Source organism: Pteropus alecto, unplaced genomic scaffold (assembly GCF_000325575.1).
Source record: "Pteropus alecto unplaced genomic scaffold, ASM32557v1 scaffold398, whole genome shotgun sequence".
Classification (NCBI taxonomy): domain Eukaryota; kingdom Metazoa; phylum Chordata; class Mammalia; order Chiroptera; family Pteropodidae; genus Pteropus; species Pteropus alecto.
Window position 1 is genome coordinate 4270147 of NW_006442497.1, and position 19683 is coordinate 4289829.

Consider the following 19683-nt stretch of genomic DNA (forward strand, 5'->3'; position numbering starts at 1 on the left):
GAAAATACTAAAACTCCAAATTTTCATTTAAAACCTGTTACCCCTTCCCTGGAGTTTTAATCCATAAACACACATTGTAGAGAAAAACATTTTGCTGTAGAAATACTATACATAACTTCGAAGTCCATCTTTAGCCAAGGTGGATGGAAGGCCCTCTAAGAAGGAGAGCTTGCTGCTCCTGACACTTGCCTCAGCTGAGTAACTCAACCAAAGGACACTTCACTGAGAGCCAGAACAAGGCACGTTCTCAGTGCCAAGGTGAGAATGTGGTGAGGTGAATCAGCTTACTCCCTGCCCAAACGATGCCATCTAAGAGTGGCTCCTCTGTCCCTGATCCTGTTGGTACAGAAAACACCTGGCCCGTACACTCTGAAGATCACAGTCCCACAGGAAGGAAAAAGCACCTATGCTGTCGGAAAGGGGAGGGCCACAGAGGGCATGTTAGGCAAAGCTGCTGCATCTGAAAACGGTGTGGAATACCCACCTACCCATCAATTCCCTCACTCAATGACTGATTTATGGTGTGCTTACTTTGTGCCAGGTGCTGAGGAAATTACATTGAGCAAAAAGACACACTGTCTTGGCTCTCAAAGAGCTTAGAGTCTGGAATTCTCTTAAGAAATTAGCAATCCAAAAGAGTTAGAGGGAATTGATTTAAAGAGGGCACTACTTTGAAAGTCCAAAAGGTCAAGTACTAATATTTTAACAAAGCGCAAATCTCAGGCAGACCATAAGCTTAAAACTACCTCCTAGCTCTCTCTTCCTCTCCCCACTTTCTCAACTTTGTCAGTGTTCTCCAAGGCCAAAGATGACTGAGTTTGAAGATTTTGTCCTTTGGAGTTCTGTAAAATATACATTCCAGTTTATGGAATAATCTTTGGCATAATCTATCATCCCCTAATACCCTCTTCCCCAATGCTGCAATCTACTTCTTTTATAGTATGTGACTTAGAATTGATGACAGGAATCTTGACTTAAATGAAAATGAGCACATTCCTTTAATATATTTTTTAAAAACTTTTTGAGATAGATTTAGATCTCAGTATTATCATGTTCCAAAAATTAGAAAGGAAATTTTATTATATAAATTTGACTGTATCTTTGAATTTTATTACTTGATAGTTCCATTAAATAACTGGAAAGCTGGGTGATATTCATTTTATATTGGGCTTTTGGGGGCCTCTAGCCATGGTTAGGCTGTATTTTAAAACAGGGTTAGGGTTCAGACGACAGGGCCCATACAGCTGGAGCTCAATTTCACCTTCAACATACAAATTCTAACAACACTCCACTCTCTCTTAGTCTCACCTTGCACATATCAAGCCTTGTAGATAGTTTCATTATCTCCAGTTCAAAAGAAAAAGCCAAGTAGCTAGATATGCACATAAATTCCAAACAAAAGGTATAATGATGAGACCAACACACATGTGAGATAAATATGTACTTATTTGTTCACAAAATGTTAATGACTTAAATAAAGAAAAAACTCCTCTTTGGAATTTCTTAGAGTTGAAAATTTAAAGGTAATTCAAAGACAAAGGAGACAGTATTTAGTTGATCAATTCCTAATAATTCCTTTAGAGGACTGTGTATCAAAATGGCACCTGAAAAAGGTAGTGACATACCTTTTAATATGCAGTGCGGTAAGTGCTGTACATAAAATAAGAAGCAATGTGTAGGCAGTAGCGATTGAATTGTTTATGCACTCAAACAGTTGCCTTAAAGGATAATAAAACTGAGCATGAAATGAAAGGTTCATGCAGGTCTATGAGCAAAACAAAAACAGAAACCCAGAAACCAGCCCCACCCCGAGTCTACCCTGCCCTCCCCGGCCACCCTGCCAGCCCCCACCCCAAATTTTTCCTGCAGGCTTAAAACCCTTCTGTTTTGGAAGACCTACAGGCTTTGTACATTCACCTGGTGGCTCATGAAGACCAGAAACACTGTCATAGAAAGAAGCTCTCTGAATATTCTGAATCTCTAAAGCAGAGAAACAGCAAAAACAGGACAGAAGAGCAAATACACAAACACTTCAGTTAGTGTGAAAGACATTCGACATTACAAATAAATTTTGAAATTGGACTACAAAAGTAGCTAGTCCAGGGCAGATCCCATGCAAACATTACTGTTTACAGAATTTGTACATTTGGACAAAGTTCATTATAAAATAAGCTTAATCTGAATTAAAAGAGCACATTACCAACTCCAGGTGTAAACATATCACATTGGTGTTAAATGATTACTCCCATGTAAGTGCAGGATGAAAATTTAAAAATAAGGTTCTATTTGAGTTGTTCATAAAATTATCTTGTAATTAGCAAATTAGGACAATGCTACAGTAAGAGCACTCTGGTAAATGTATATATTAGTAGCTTTTACTGTGTCAAAAATTTACATTGCTGTGTAATTTTACTTCCAATACAGATTTTAGAAATACAATTTATTTCAAATACATATTACTGACATATAGGTAACTACCATTAAGGAAAACAAAATTCAAGTTCTGTTGTAGCAAACAATTAAAATAACTTCAAATCATAAGATATTTGACCATATCATTACTCATGAAAATATCCTAAGAGGCATATTGATATAAAATACAATTAGGTTTTTCTGTGTTTTAGCCCCAAGAAGTGGCAAAAAAGTCCTGTGCAGCTGGTAGAGATCCCAAAACATCTTTTAGCAAAAAGTGGGGCACTACGAATCTCTAGGGCAGGGCTGCCACCAAAAAGTCTTATTTCTTCTGGTTTGGCCTTGGGAAAATTCTGTAAAACCCTAACACAAAGTCTATTTTCACACAAAATGTTTTCTACTCAGGGTATTGCAGCGTCACAGGCAAACTATATTCATATATCTTATATTTATACATTCACAGTCCACTTGTCATTCCCACTTTTGCATTTTTATGTGGCTATAAAAAGGGAAAAATAATGACATGTTTTTCCAGGGCTATTTTCTTCTAGAGAAAAAGTTCCCCTTATCCCAAGGATGTATCTCTACATCCACAGCGAGCAGTGGTGAATTCTCCACCTTAGCGCCCTCCTCACACTCCTGTGCCTGCCACTGACTTCACATATGAAACACACAGTCCTCAAAATTGGACAACATGGTACTGCCGCTCTGCCTGCCCCTCCTCCAACAGCGAGTGACTTCTGAGATTCTGTCGCTCAGATTACTCTGAATAGCTGTCCACCTAAGATGATGAATGACAGGTCTTCCTGCGAGTTATCAGGAGAGAAGACATGAGGGAATATTCCAGAGCAGACATTAGCATGGCCAATCAAACTCAGCCTCCTTTGACAAAAGTGGCTGTACGTGCTCCCAAGCACCTATCTGTAGAAAGGCGAAGTGACAACAGGACTGTGCAGACAACACAGTCTTTGACTAATACAGATGGACAGGGCTCAGGCCAGGACTGAAGCAGCTTTGCAAGGCTGCAAGCATTCCTTTGTTTACAGAAACTCTGGGAGAAAACAACTTTTCCATAGCTATGGAAAGCACAGAAAGGCAGGTAAGGACTCTCCAGACATGGTCCTGCCCTAAAGATACCATCTGTGACACAGATCATTGCAGTCCTCACCTTCACCATTGCCTGCCAAACTTACATTCCTGAAGCTTCTGACCCACTACTGTCAAAGGCTCTCTCATATCTGGGGATGGTAAGATAAGGAGCTAAAGAAGGATGGAAGGGGAAGCCAAGGAAGCTGGGAACCAAGATGGAGGCTCGCTCAGTCCTGTGATTGCATCTGTGCATATCCTGAGTTTTCAACTAGACTATGAGCTCTTGGAGGGGAGGGCAGGGCCATGTCCTTCTTCATTCCCAAACAGATCTCACAGATTATAACCATGGTAAGCACATCGTTACTCATGTAGTGTTATATGCTCAATAGGTGTTTCCAATAATATCATCTTTGATTAAGAAATTGAAATACAAGAGTCAAAAGTGGTTCACAACATCAGAACCAATATGTAAGCTCAAGACCTAGTTTTTTTTTTTTTTATCATATAGTCATTAACTCCTCCAAATACCTGCCTCTCTTTTCATTCAAAATGAAGAGAAAAATAAGTTTTTGAGGCTTCAATAGTAAAAATGCTAGTTTCCTCTGTTCCTTTTTTCCTAGGCCTTCCTTCCATGCCCACTGCTTTCATCCTCAGTCATCTCATACTAGATCCCCTACTTCCAGGTTCTTTCACCCCAATCTATCCCACCAACCAATAAGGTCAAATCCACTGAGACTGGCAATCAGGGTTCTCCATGGTCTGGTGTCAGCCTGTCACCCCAGCCTTTTGCCCTATCCCTACTCTATGGCCCGAATGGAACACTTACCATGAGCTGTGATTTTCCACTTCCACACTGTGATCACCCATTCCACCTGCTCAACCCCTTCTTCCCCCACGCCAACTTCACTCCAAAAAATGTCCACATCCCAAGATGAACTAGCTCATGCAAACCTGCTCACCATTCACTGTTTAAGGCGTGATCACGACGTGAATGCTCATAAATTAGTGCTGAAAACCTGCCCAGCATTCATTAAATACTCAGTAAATGTCAGCTTTTATTTATTCAACAAATTATTATCTTTCGAGGACAAAGAAAACTGCCTCCTCTTTCACGACATTTTACCTTAGCACCCCAGAAAAAAAGGTAGTCCTCTTCCTCTGTTGTGCATTGCTAATAGCTCATTCCGTACCATTCGCATGGCATTCACCACAGGTATCTCTGGCACTCAACAATCTGTCTACATATCTCACTCGCTCTCCTGTGCGCTAAGATCTTAAGAGAGTGCCAGGTGGAAGAGGGAGCACGGGATAACTCTAGCCCACATTATGCCGAATACTGTTACAATGGAAATGATTCCTAATAGAATGCGAGTATTTACGATTTGTAGCATTGCTCCTTTCTCTTCATTTTGTGACAATTTCCTTGCACATTTCCAACTCACCAGTGCTGATCTTCCTAGCGCTGTGGACCTTGTGACAACCGGAGCTCAGTTGTTTTTTTCCGCTTCTGTTTCGGCTTCTCATATCCCATTCTAACACTTCCTAGCAACAGGGTCAGGAGTCCCTCATCTACTGAGGCACTGCAAATTCCACGTTAGGTTCCTGTCCCTCCTCTCAGTCCTCATGCAGCACCCCTCAACTGACTGGGTCACTGTAAGTAACAATGAACACTGCATCTGGTGAAAGACTCTCACCCATAGGCATAAAAATTAAAAACTTCTGTTTGACATGTTGGAAACCTAACTTGTTCCCCAAATCCCTCCTTTCAAACGGTCTCAGGTACACAGTCTCTTCCCAGGACACATGCATGCACGTGTGCCGTGCATCCCACCCCAACAGGTTCGCTCACATTTACTTGATCATTCTTGACTAGATTATGTTTTGATACGGTCATCTTTCCCCATACTCACTCTCTGTGCTCACTCTTTTCTATTTCTTTTGCCCCAATTGCCCAAACCCCTTCTTTTTTGCTTTCTATGTTTCTTTCTCTCCACCTCTGAGAAGACAGTTAGATTACAAGGTCTTGAGATGCTAAAGAAAAAGCATAAGTAACCCAGGTTCAAGGCCTCATAAGGGGCAGATCCAGGGCTAAATTCTTGCATGACCTGAGGCCATGTGAAGAGATGGGATATAATCAAGATAAAATACAGTAGTGACAGCTAAGCTCTAGAAGATATTGGTTCCCACTATTCATAAACACCCTCAGATGTTTTGTTTTTCTGGTACTAGTAAAACCTCTAGTCTATGACAAAATCACAAAAGTCTTCACCGAGGTTCATGTAAACAAAAGAACTATGAGGACTGACTGATGGGAATAAAAACAACTGATCTACATGCAGAGTATCTGAGTTTCTTTACCAGCCATTTTGCAAGTGTGTGGAAGGCTAGAAGTGGCAGAGGACGCAGCTCAGCTGGCTCGTATGCAACACAGAGAAAATGCACAGGGTTTCTCGGGTTTTGTGTCCCAGTCCCCTGGGATTATAACCTAATTGAGACCAGGGAGGCCTGACGCATAGGTATAGTTTTTTATGGCTCTGGGCCTAGAATGTTTCCACACTCCTCATAGCATCTGACCAAGAAGGCAGATGTCTTGTTACCCAAGTATTCTTTAAGTGGGTAAATTCCGATATAACGGCAGCCCTGCTCTAGGGAGAGTTTTAAAGTAAAAAAATATATATATATACACATATATAAGCTTTAATTGTAAACAATTCTGGCCAAGCTCAATTACAAATGTAAGCACATTCTTACCATCCTTCCAAAGCTCTGCCACAAATCTGTCTGATGACTGGTGCAGGAGTGTGGCCACATTGTCGTTCAGAGGGTCCATGTTCTTCATTAGCCACTCATCTGCCTTATAGTCCACCTGGCCCGTACCGGAGCCATGCGTGGTGAGATGAAAAAAAGAAAAACAAACACAAAAACAAGAAACATCTTAAGCCTTAGCCAAAAATGTTCACAGAATAATTCAAAAAGTGGGTTATCTTGAAGGCAATGCATCTGTAATGTGTGCTATATTTAAGGATTTACAAATGTTTGTCAGCACGTCTGTTACAAACTTTATCAGATGCAGCGAAATTTCACAGTGCTTTTAATCAAGTTACTCAACTCTTACCTTCCCTGCATAATGTATAATGCAAAAGTCGGCTTTGTCTTTCAGTTGCCGAGGTTTCTGAAACTTGGAGTGGGAACCTTGCTCTTGAACTAGTTTTTCAACAAAGGTTTTATCCGTGGCTTTAGGAAACCAGCACTCTTCATCCAAAAGGGCCAGTACGCCAGGAGGGTTAGCCTGATAATGAGAGGCAATAAGAAAAGCCAAGTTTTGCATGTCGCTTTAATTACCAGGATGTTTTTTGCTATTGGCAATTTAACCTCCAAGACAATTAGTTTTATGAAGATCTATGGAAATCAAACTGCTAGGGTAGAAGGTGATGTCCAAACCATATATATAAGTCAAGTGAGATCTCAAACTGCTAAATAAGTGCTGGTGAGACAGAGAATGAGGAACTTATCCATACACATAGAAATATGTAAATTGTAGGCAAACTAAATCCCAGTAGATGACCCCCCAAAAGCAGCAATTAAGACACATCACAGAGGAACTAGGAGGTAGACAGATGAAACTGAATATTTATATTCAGTGACTGGAGAGATTATTAAAAACCTCTAACAGGTGAAGTGCTTCAGACATTTTATATTCTAATCAATTCGAGTTTCCGTTTAAAGTGATACACTGCTTAATATTTGGTAAAACATTCTAAACGATTATTAAGCAGAATATATGGAAGGTGATGAAATAATCAATTACTTTATATATTTGCTTCAACGAACATTTAAGAGCCTATTTTAATTTCACTCAACTAGTTCACTGAAAAAAGGCCTAGAGACTTAAAGTAGATTAGTGTCACCTGGGGCTGCGGAAGGGGAGCAGGGCACGCCTGCTAACGGGCCTGCTAATGGGTACAACGTGTCTTTCTGGGATGATGAAAATGCTGTAAAATTCGACAGTGGTAATGGCTGCACAACTTCATGAATATACTAAAATCCACTGAATTGTATACTTTAAAAGAGTGAATTTTAGGATATATGAATTATGTCTCAATTAAAAAAAAGTGCTTGGAGCTTACCATATTCTGGGAGCTCTAACATTAGTGGAATGACTTCCTTTTTGGAGGAAAGTGGAGAACACATGAAAGCTAAATAAAGTATTTAAAGGGTTATGGTCTATTTTATAGTACTTCTGGATTATCATACTGCAAACATGGCAAGTTTGTGATACAAGAGTATACCGATTCTAAGGCTTTTTAAATAAATCTTGAGGGTCAGTTTTCTTCAACTCACGAGGCCTTTATATTTACTGGGAGAGAAGGTGCTACACAAATACTGCTTAAAAAGTAACTAGAGGTTATAGTTAAATATAAATGAAATAATGTAGTAATAATGGTCAGAGGAAGGTAGTAGTGGAACAGAATGCCGTCAGGTAGAAGCTGAGAGACAACTTCTGCTCTGAGGCCCAGAATTGAGAGCTTTACTCCGTGGCTATATAGTTTGTGGTTCCTCTACCTCAGAGAACTTGCAGGATTTCAGAGCAGCTGAAAGAAGACTATAATCAAAGGCAGCTACGATTAGGAAATCCTAGAGAAACAATGGTTCAGAGTGGCAGATAACACAATATGCCCCATTTACCTGACAACTTTGAGAAACGAAGTTTCATATGAAGATAAGCAAAATGTCCATCTTTCTACCATAATTTTTACATTTTTAATCCTCTTTAATGGAAATATTTTTAAATTCTGAAATAGGATCCCGAATATAATTTAATCTTTTCTAAATGACTCAGTGACAGCGTAATTATGAATATCTATTATTGTATCTCCTTTTCATTTTCCCACTTCATCTTTCAATGTCAAGTTCTCTGTTAACACTTCCCCTTTCATTGGAGATTTCTAAAAGAACTATAAGTTTGGAAGATGATGTTCCTTTCTAAGGCCAGAGGCAATAGCAGGGGTTTTGTAAGTAGCTTTCTGGGCTCAGAGGCTCACCTACTGCTACCCCTTCCCAAGCTGGGAAGAGGCTGGGTTTGTGAGAGAAGAGGTTAAGACTGGCACATGACAGGAAGGTGCCACCACAGAGTAGCTTTTTAGGCATTTTCCTTCTGAAAAATGTCATTCTCACTCTCCATTTTGAAGAAACCATCAATGGAATCATCCCATATCATCTACATGCAATAAATTTCCTACTATTATAAACTCTTACAGGGGTTTTAAAAATTTGTTTTTTGAAAATCAGATTTTATGTTTCTATAGATAAGTAGAATAAGGTAATTGTAAAGAAGGATTTGAGGTAAAGAGTGAGTCAGCATTAAATCTTGGATTCTCTCCCTCCCTTTTCTGAGTTCTCTCTCCTTTAAGTTAGGCAAGGAGTAAAGGGTTATATTCTAAAGGTTTTGGGAAAGAGCCTAGAAGTACAAGAAGTATAGGAAGAAAGGAGTAAAGGAAGGAAGGAAAGTAGGATGGAGGGAGGGAGCAGGGAAGGAGTGAGGGAAAAAAGGAAGGAATTATTCTGCTCATTTCCCTTAAGTATCAAAGCATAACTGGCACATCTTCTCCATTCCAATACTTTCTGAGCACCATGAATGAATAAGTTCCCTAAAATGCCACTATCAATGTATCGTTCACCTGCTAATTTCTGGAATGTGGCTCTGAAATGCTCTCCTATTCTCTTTATGACATCCATATTATGAAACCTCCTGTGACACTGTCAGCTAACTGTGGCCTTTATCTTTTCCAAATTCAGAACATCACTTAGACTCAGAACCATGTAACCACCATGAACTAACCACCACGTTTTGTTCTGTTCTCTGGCTTCAAGATCAGGTCCCTAAGGACCAGCGCCACACTATCTACTCTCTCCATCCCCACGGCATCCCCAGTCTTTGTATTTCCAGGCTGTATTTGAAGATTTAATCAATTCTTGCTGCCTTGATCTTATCCTAATCCAACAATATCCAACAAAACAACTAAAGAGGTGACCATCAAATCTTTTCTGCCTCACCTATTGTTGCTGTGACCTAATCATTAAGGTTGAAATTTTTACTCTCCTCTATCACTCGCATCATATGAGAGTGAAGAGAAAATGGTATATGGAGTATTTTGTCCTAAAGGATAAAGCAAAAGAAATGGAATTGAATAACATTAAGAAGAATGTATATTCCTAAGATTCATTGAAAGGTCACAAAACCATCCGATTTTAAAACCCTCTAAAATGTTTTTTAAAAATAGGGTTGATAATTTTCCATTTGGATGAGTTTGGGTACAATTATTCCTACAGACAAAGAGGTTTATGTAGCAACTCTTATGGATTCACTTCCATCTTAAATTATAAGTGCAGATATATAGTCAATACTTGATTAAAAAACATAGTGCCGCATACATATAAACGAGCGTCTCAAACAACAAACCATATGGTCATCAATAATACTAATATGAAATATTCCATTCCCTTATTTATATGTATTCCCAAACAACTTTTTTGGGCAACAAAGCAGCAAGGAAATATATTCATGTGTTTGTGGATAGATGAGAGTCTACTGGAAGTTATTACTAGTATCCCTTGAATGTTATTTCTAAATAATGCTGCAAGGAGAAGCAGATTCCTCCTAACTACAGGTGACTTGAGAGTTTTGCTCTAAGCAAGTGCCTTGAAAGGTAAAATGATCTCTTAAGTATGAGCCAAATGAAAACTACATTACTTCCCTTAAACCCAAATTTTTAATGTGCTACAATTACATGGGATGAATATCCTCTAGGCTCTTCCTCTCCCTGATTCTGACTACACGTACTATAACATACAGGCTGCAGGCATTAGCCCCGCAACCCCTTCCAACATGGTGAGCATAGTGGCAAATAAAGACCTAGTAGCACAAAAAAGAACTGCTTCAAACCCTAGTGCGCCTCACAGGAGACCCCTTGGAGCTGCTGTGAAAACATACCTACTGAACTAGCATTACAACTTGAAGTAAGTAGCTGATATAAGTGCTTAATTATGCTTTAGTTTTTCTATATTTTGGTAGTTTGCTAATGAAATAAGAAAAGCTACTATCTAGTTGAGCAAAAGCTAACCGCCAGGGAACATATGGCCAAATCATCAGTATTTGTTTGAGATCATATGGAGTAGTTTCTAAGTGGATGAGGTGTGCATAGTTTCATGTATTTCTACATAACACTAAACTAAACCTCTGATGCTTGCTAAGATTGCTATAAAAAATACATCTGCTCAAAAAATACCCCCTCAACCTTAAAAAAATATTTTTAATTAAAAAAAAAAAATCTACCAAAATAAAAACATCTTTGTACTTACAAGGATAAGCTATAGTTATTTGAAAAATGGATTTACATGACATGTCTTAGTTTTGGCTAAATGAAGTGTCCCTATATTGCTTAGGAAGTGAGCCAGGTGGAGCCCTATACTCTTTGACAGGTGCCGAGGGATGAAGGTGAAATGTGACTGTCACCACTGTGGCATCTGTAGTCTGTGAGAAACCAAGGTACATTAGCCAATATAGTCACACATGCAAGGACACGAATAAGACTAAGAAAAGAGAACCAAAGTAAGGTCTTATTGACATGCTACTTACTTTTTAAATAGGTATTTTATCAAAGTATCACCTTCCTAGAAAATTTAATTAGAAAGCATAATTTTTCTCAGAGTATGCCAAGAAAAAGCTCAAGGCACTGCTTGGTATGAACCGAAAGCCAAATAACGAGTAAATATTCTTACAGGTCTCTCTATCAGGTCAATGCAAGGCTGCAGGTCTAATCCAAAATCGATGAAGTTCCACTCGATGCCTTCACGCTGGTACTCTTCTTGCTCTAGGATGAACATCGTGTGGTTGAACAGCTGCTGCAGCTTCTCATTGGTGTAGTTGATACAAAGTTGTTCAAAGGAGTTCAGCTACAAATGTTGGAAGAATGATTTCCCAAACATGGGGAGGGGGAGGAAAACCAGAAATAATTAATCATCTAGTTATTAAAAAATCAAAAATGATTAATTAGGTATCAGCTACATTACTGATTCTATCTAATGACAGTGACTAAACCAAGGGAGTCTCAATATCTCCACATCACGTTATCGAGCTGCTAAAATGAGAAAATAATAAACTTCGTATGCTAACTGAATGATCTACAAATAAAAACAATTCTTATTAGTGAATAGTTAATGAACAGAAATTAAGAAATAAATGAGAAAGAAAGTGAGGAAAAGAAGATAAACAGACTTGGGAAGGCCAGGGGCAAAGTGAAGCAAGCACGACTCTGTAAGCTTTGATGGGTCTATAGATTAGATATGGTACTGTCCCATTCTACTCTTTCCTTAGGCTACTGGCTCGAGTGAGTTAAGAAAAAAGCAATCTGTACTTCATAGGGTTGTTGTAGAGATCCCAGCCCCAGGCCTAACAAACAAAATGCACTCAATAAGTGTGAGGCTCGGCTGCTTTTATATGCATTCCCTTCTTCTTATCAAATGTTTGACTTGCCAGTATCAGAAGTGATATTGCATTGCTCTCATGAAATGAACTTGAGCGTCTCTTCATAAGCTACAGACATTTGTTTCCTTCTCTGTGAACTATGCCCATTTTGCTATCATGCTGTTGATGGGATGAATAGATGGATAGAGGAATTAATAGGTATAATATTCTTAAAGCAATCACCTACTCTTAGAAGTACTCAACCTTTTTTTCCTGCCTCCACACTGTTCACACAGTAGCATGTGTCCATAAATAGCCTCTTTCATTATAAAAAGTGATCTTTAATTAGGACAGGTGTAATCAATCTCCGAGGAATAGATTTATAGTCTGAAAAGCCATTTTCGACCCTCTACCCCCATGAAGGTGTTATACTATTTTAGAATGAGGTCATGCTAGGAAGGCAGGAGCGGTGTTTGCTTGCTTAACACCTATTTCTAGTGAAACAAAGAAACATTTGCAGACTGCTCGATTGTGCTTATTCATGTTTATGTAAATAGATTTTGCTCTGCTTTAGGATTAGGAAATCCTGGGCTACATGTGTAGCGGCATTTAAAAAAAATAAATTTCTATTTTTCTTTCGTATTTAAGCTACCGACTATATTTTTAAATAATCAATTTTTAAATTGTAATGATGGTATAAAATTAAAAATGTACAAAGAACTGCACTAAGTAACTCTCATTCTGATTCCCTACTTGTTCTCCCTACTATATCATTTATTTCTTGTGACCCTTCCAGAAATAGTCTATGTATTCATAAAAGTGTGCTACCTTGTTTTATCTTTTTTTATCTTAACGATGTATTTGGAATCTTTCCATATCAGTGAATAAAGCCACCTCATTCTCTATAATGGGTGCATAACACTCTACTATAATATGGGTATCTCATCATTAATTGAACCAACCTCCTAATGGTGATCATCTATTTTTTTCATGACAAAAAAATGACCAATAAACAAGCTTGTATTTTTAGAACTAATGTACATTTTTTGTCTGTGTATTCATATGTCGAATTCACATTTCTTGAAGTTTTATAGCTTTATTTTATATCCTTTAATACCCTCTTCATTTTTTTCAGTTTTACTGTGTATTCTTCATTTTTTATTAATTTATTTTTTAAATTAGTTTTAGAAGAAAGTGGCCTAGTTCTCCCCCCCACCCACTTAAAATTCCTATTAATAGGTTTTAAACAAGTATGTTCGGTTTGTAGATAATTTTGGGAAGATTTACACCTTTATAGCACTAAATTTTCCTATCCAAGAACAGGTATATTTTTCAATTGTTCAAGTCTTTTATTTTTCACAGTAGCACTGTAAAATTGTCTTCAACTAGATCTTGCCAATTTCTTCTTAAATTCATTCTAGTTATTTCATCTGCTTTTGTTGCACCTGGATACAGGGATCTTTTCTTTCATTATATTTTTGATTGTTTATATATAGGAAGGCAAGAGATTTTTTAAAATGTAACTTTAAGTTATAGACATTTGTTTCCCTCTCTCTGAACTCTACCCATTTACCTGGCCACCTTTCATGATTTCTCAAGTTATTTACAAATCGGTATTTATTAAATCAACTTTTTATTGTGGCAGTGACAGCTCAGAAGAAACTGCTTATATCAGTAATAGTTTAGATTTTAATTGACAGACTTATAATCTTAAAGGGGTTCTTTTTAAAATAAGATAATTCAATATCCAACAGTGGCCAAAGTAGCACACTGATCCCAATAATTATTTAATTTAGTATTTGTACCTTACTATATAGTCAGCTTATCAAAGGAGAGATAAAGATATAAATATTTAGGGGATCAAAATTTTATCGACCTTTTTTTATAGGTATATAACTACAAATATTTGATGGATTGATGGTGATTAAGTGTTTTGAAAAAATCTAGTCAGGTCAATAATAAAATATATTGAAATCCATCATCAAATCCTATGGTTTTATCTTCAGAACAGAAGATCATGATCTTTCTTCATTTCTCCATCTCACACTCCTACTCCTGACCCCCAAGGCAGCCACCATCATCTGGCCCCTTGGTCCACTACAATGGCCAAATGGCTTCAATGGTCTTCCTATGTCTGCTTATGCCTCATATCACACTCCAGTCTCCAGTTACTCTCTCCCTTTGGTCAGCTATGTCTAGTCACATGGGCTTTCTAGCAATTTCTAACATTTAACAAATTGTCTCCCTCACAGGGTCGCTGCCTGCAAAACTTACTGAGGCTAAGAACTTCCCGTCCTTCACGTATGCTTAATGTTACCACTGCAGACACACCTTCCATGACTCAGCTGTCCAAAGGTGGCCTCTTTCTATCACAGCACCCCCTTCACTTCATTACTCACAAATCTGAGAATTTAGTAGTTATTCATCATTTATTATTTGACTCTCTACTAGGTCAGGGACCGTACTTGCTTATTATCCACCATTGTATCCCTGGTGCCTGGCATAGCATAATGAATACACGTAGTGAGCTTTAATTAATATTTGTTAAAAGAATAAGCAGAAGGAAGAGCAGGAGGGAGACGTACCTCAAAAATTTCAAATCCAGCAATATCTAGGATTCCAATGAAAGATGCTCCCTGACGTTTGGTCCTATCCAGAGCTTTATTGATACGGTGTACGAGCCAACGAAAGAGCCGCTCATAGGTAGCTTTTGCCAATGCTTCTACTGCAAAATCTGCCTATAATTACACAACACAAAACTTTTATACTGGGAATGATCTTAACAAATAGCTGTTACGTGGAATTTAATGTTCTACGGCACTCAAAAAAAAAAAAAAAAAGGAAATAGCATTTACTGCTTAGTCAGGTCTCAACTTTACACATCAACAAAGGGTGTTAGTACAATTAAATGTAAATTGGAGATAACTGATTTAGAAGAAGGGCGAAGATGCCCAGTAAAAACAACCCCCTCCAAATGCCCCTGGGGTTCTGCACAGCAAATCTGCCCAGAGCCTTAGCAGAGTCCACCACAAAATAGGTGAAACTGACTCCCATATACTTGTTGCTGTGCCACCCACATAGGGATAAGGGAGCAGTGTACCCCACCGCTGGGCAGGCTCCCGAAGTACAATCTATCTACCTGGGGAAAACTCAAGGTGATATTTCAAATTTCCTTTTCCAAAAAAGTCATTTTTAAAATTTTTCTAAAAAAAGAAAAAACTATACCAAAAAAAAAAGTCCTCAATTACTACCAAGAAACATCTACATCATAGAGCTTTGACTGACTCCGTTTGTAACATGCCCATCAAAGGTTTTATGACCATGGTTTATCATTCAAACAAATGCATAATAATTAATGATAAGCGTACTTGTTCTTTGGTCTGGGCTTTCTGCACGTAGTCTCGGCCAACCTTGATCCGCGGGGTAAGGATAGCCCGAGTAAACTCCATCACATTCATCCCAAGAAGATGGCAGAGCTTCTGTGCAACTAGAGTGTAAAAAGTCTCCTAAATACTAGACTCCTACTTATGATCTAGCAACAATATATTCAATAAACACTTAAAAAAATTAATAATCATTAAATCGTATTAAGGAATAAACTAAAGAAAAGTCTTAAAGTTAGATAAGTTTTAGGTCTGTTGAAAAATATCTTTATCCTTTCAAATTAACAACACTCATCCTTAGGCTGTAAGAGTTGGTTAGCCAGCAATTACTTATTCTGGGTAGTTTAATGCAAGGTACTGAGTCTTAGAACACACAGAACAAGAAAAATGGTGTTTTCAATAGTTTAAACGGTCATGTAACAAAGATAACTGGTCTTGCTCATGTAATGATACCAGTAATATTTTAGTAGCCAAGAAATCTACAAGCTTTTTAGAAGTAATTATTTGATTATATGGCTAACATGAAGTACACAATAAATAGCTTCTACTTTTGTTATAGTTGATTTTCATCAGTGTTAGGGCACCTGCTTCAACAGAAGATCTCTGTCTAATACCTCCGGGGTCCAGCAAGTGTATAAATTATTAGAATTAATTTTGAATTGTTAAAATAACAATAAAATTCTCTAAGGATAAGCATATTTTGAATTATATTAGAAGTATAACCTACCTAAGTTCTTATTTCAAAGGCCTGCATCCCACCACCCTGACCCAAGCTAACAGTTGGCGAGCCATCAGGAGCCCTGTCTGGGCAAGGCAGGCTGTGCCTCACGAGAACTTCCTTTGTATTGGGTCTCTTCTCACTGGCTTTTACCAACTGCTCTGCCTCAATTGCTAGGTCCTGGCTCCTTTTAGTTAATCTATGAATGCATGTGTGTATGTATTAGATGGGAAGTTAAAAAAATACAAAGAAGCACGAAAGCAAATTGCCCACATTCTTTTGCTTTGTATCATGATAAATATCATTTTAGCAGCTAAAAATTTACTTCATATTGTGGTTAGATCTTGGCTTACTTCGTTCTATTGGATATTTTAAGGTTGCTCCCTTTTTTGCCATTAAATTGTTGAAGCATACATCTTTCTGCATGACACATGTTCTTCTGTCCACCTCTTACTCCCTTTCCTGAGACTATCTACTTCAAAGGGCCAGGCTTAGTGAAAAAGTTCCAGAAGTAAAATAAAACACAATCATTAACTAAAGTCTAGGAAATAGAAAATTTACTGGTCATCTAAGCCATGGCAGGTACAACTTTGGTTTTATGATATTACTATAAAGAAATGTGGTTAAATGTTTAAACAGACATATTGGAACTTATTCATCTTATGGAGAGCTGGCACCTTGGGTGGCTAAACACTGCAGGGCTGAAAAGTGTTGTTCAAAGAAGACTAAATCAGAACTGATGACATTGATTTTTGACAGGGGGTGGGTGGAAACAGGGCAGAAAGAATGCAGGAAGGGAACAGAATGGAAGAGATGGGGGTGGGTGTGAACAAAATTGAAGTACATATTTTTCTACAGTTCTGCCTTTTAGAATCATTTATATGTTTCATACACTCAAAAAGCAAAAAAGGATGGTGATGGTGAGGAGGGGTACCCAAAATGCAATATAAACAAATAAATGAAGCTCCCTACATTACAAACGAAAACAGCCACACAAAGGCAGGAGGGAGGAGTAAAAGAGTATTTTTACTATACACGCTAATGCTAAAGAACTGTACACAAATATTGTACACATAATTAGCAGGTATGTTTTCTGAGGGGTATGGGTAAATAATTCTGAACTTATTTTTTGTGTATTCTAGGATTGAACAAACAAGCAAATATAATATAGATAATAAGAACCAGATTTCTTACTGTCAAGAGAAAGGAGTTTCAAATAAAGAAAAGGTGATGGCTAGAATAAACCTCGCAGTATTAGATCAAAATTGGAGGTACCAGTATAAATCCATGGTTTTTAATACACATACATAAAAATAAAAATAGGAGTGTGAGTGTGTGTGTGTGTGTGTGTGTGTTTCCTTGCTCTTTCCTTGCTCTGAGAGGAGTTAAAAACGAGACCCTAGTACCACCAAACACAACCAGCACCCAGATACTGGAAGCTAAATGCCATTCTTCAGTATAAAGAAACTGTAGAATGGGCAGTTCTAGGACTGGGACTAGGAAAATACAAAGTGAGTCTGGAATGTTTTGTGGTACCATAAACTCAGAAATTGCTTTCAAAAAAAAAAAGATAGAGTCATGTCAAAATAACCTAGGATCTAATCTGAAGGGGCTCTAACTCCTAATGGCCAAATCAAGGACAAGAATAAATAATGATAGAATGGATTATAAACTCATAGAATTATTTAAATAAGAGTCCATGTGTGTTTATACTGATATAATTGAATTAATGTAAAAGTGAAAACTCTTCCTTACGGCAGAATTCCAGGGAATAGATATAAAAGAATGATATAAATAGAAAATCACCACTTGACATACACCACAAGCAATACTTGTTTCAGGTAAGAATCATCAATGGATGGTAAAACTAGTAGGTCAAAGAGTCTGATGAGAAACAGGATTTATTTCCTTAGTCTTACTCCCCTCCTCCCCCCAAATACTTATTACAAAGAGATAACAGTACTCTGATAGTGGAGAAACCTGGTAGACACTACCTTAACCAAGTGATCAAAGTTAACGTCAACGATTATGAGACGAGTTGACATATAAGCATCCTGATACGAGGCACCAGGAAGGACACAACATCAATTCTATGATAGTCTCACCAAAAATGCATAACCTGAATTTAATTGGGAAGAAACATCAGACAAATCCAAACTGAGGGACATTTTCCACAATAACTGGCCAGTATACTTCAAAAGTGTCACAGCCACGAAAGACAAAGTCAGGGCCGATATTACTGGCAAGGTAAAAATTGGTCAGAACTCAGCAGCTGTGGCTCCTTTTCTATTAGCTGTGCGGTCTCCGCAGCTTATGTCTCCTCCTGTCCCCCACAGTTCCTAATATCCCCTACCCCCAGTGCTATAGCAGAGTCTCTAGTGCCACTTTTGGTCCTACATGTATCTTTTTCCCTCATTTATGAAATCAGATTGGCCCTTATGTAGGCACGTAGGGCTGCCACTCTACTCTTGAAAGTCGCACGGAAATGCTTCACAAGTGCTTTTTACGTTTGCACTGAATCTCGTTCTTAGAGAATACTACAAACCATCTAAATAGAAAGAAGATCAGCATCATCAGTTTACCTGTATTTTCCGGCATAGAAGCTTGATCAGTGTTTCGCTCCTTTTTGAAAGAAATATTTCCAAACTGAAGCACTGAAGATACTACTTTAAGCATTGCTTTATATTGACATGAAAAGAAAAAAAATTAATAAAAAGATTGCATCAAAACACAGCAGAGACATATTCTAATTTATTTTGTGCTAAAAATTAGCTGCACAAAACTTTTTAGTTAAGATACATCTCAGGATTTCATAAAATGAAGAGCAGTTCTCATTAGTTTCTCAATCATTTTCTAGTTTAGGTTATTTACTCTCAATTTATGTCTTATTTAAGTGGTTATCGGAATCTTAGTGAAATCCCACATACACAGAATCTCTTCATGAGAGAAGCCCATTATATGCATCGCTTCCATTGTCTCCTGAAAGTTATCTTTGTCTTGCTGTCCCGGAATGGGAATATAGCCATTGGAGAGAAATCTGTAGTTATTAAATCCTTCAAGGAGCAAATCGGCTAAAAGAAAACAGAATGGAATACAACTTAATAAACATGCATCAACAGGCTAAAGCACACCCACATTCAGACTGGACTGTAACCCCGAGAGAATAGTGGTTCACCATCCAACCCATCACCACCATACACTTTTTACCCCCATACTTTCTCTTTCTTTATATGTTCATGTTAAATACACAAACACATAGTTTTCTATCATCTGTAGCAAGGAAGGAAAACGAGGACGTAAACTGCAAGTATCTCAACTGAAGTTCTGGGGACAGTGGCTTATAATATATTTGAAGTTGGATAGTGGGGAAATGATGTAACTTTTAACCTTATTGTTAAAAGTTAAACCTTATTGTTCTCAGATTGAAATACTTCAGCCATCTTTCGAGGAAAAGCTTTTAAACAGATAATTCTGGATCCCTATGTTAGCAAGTAGTTTATAGCAAACACTGTGGAGTCAATATGAAGACTACATGAACATAAGATAAAGACTCTGAAGTAGAAGGTGTAGAGGATGGACCAGGCAAGTCCTCAGTCCAGTCAACGACCTGAAACTCT

At 37.9% G+C, this 19683-nt stretch overlaps 1 protein-coding gene across 4 annotated transcripts in view; it reads right to left on the minus strand.

Annotated features, from left to right (window-relative positions):
* Positions 1-19683, minus strand: part of MYH10 (myosin heavy chain 10) — a 129066-nt gene that overhangs the window by 45399 nt on the left and 63984 nt on the right. For all 4 annotated transcript variants that reach the window (XM_006922377.3, XM_006922376.3, XM_025040087.1 and 1 more), the window contains exons 9-15: positions 18994-19137; positions 18649-18744; positions 15334-15452; positions 14551-14703; positions 11281-11454; positions 6617-6790; positions 6253-6367 (exon numbers count right to left, since the gene is read on the minus strand). In XM_006922377.3, coding sequence (XP_006922439.1) covers positions 6253-6367; positions 6617-6790; positions 11281-11454; positions 14551-14703; positions 15334-15452; positions 18649-18744; positions 18994-19137 — 975 coding nt within the window. The remainder of the gene's footprint in view (positions 1-6252; positions 6368-6616; positions 6791-11280; positions 11455-14550; positions 14704-15333; positions 15453-18648; positions 18745-18993; positions 19138-19683) is intronic.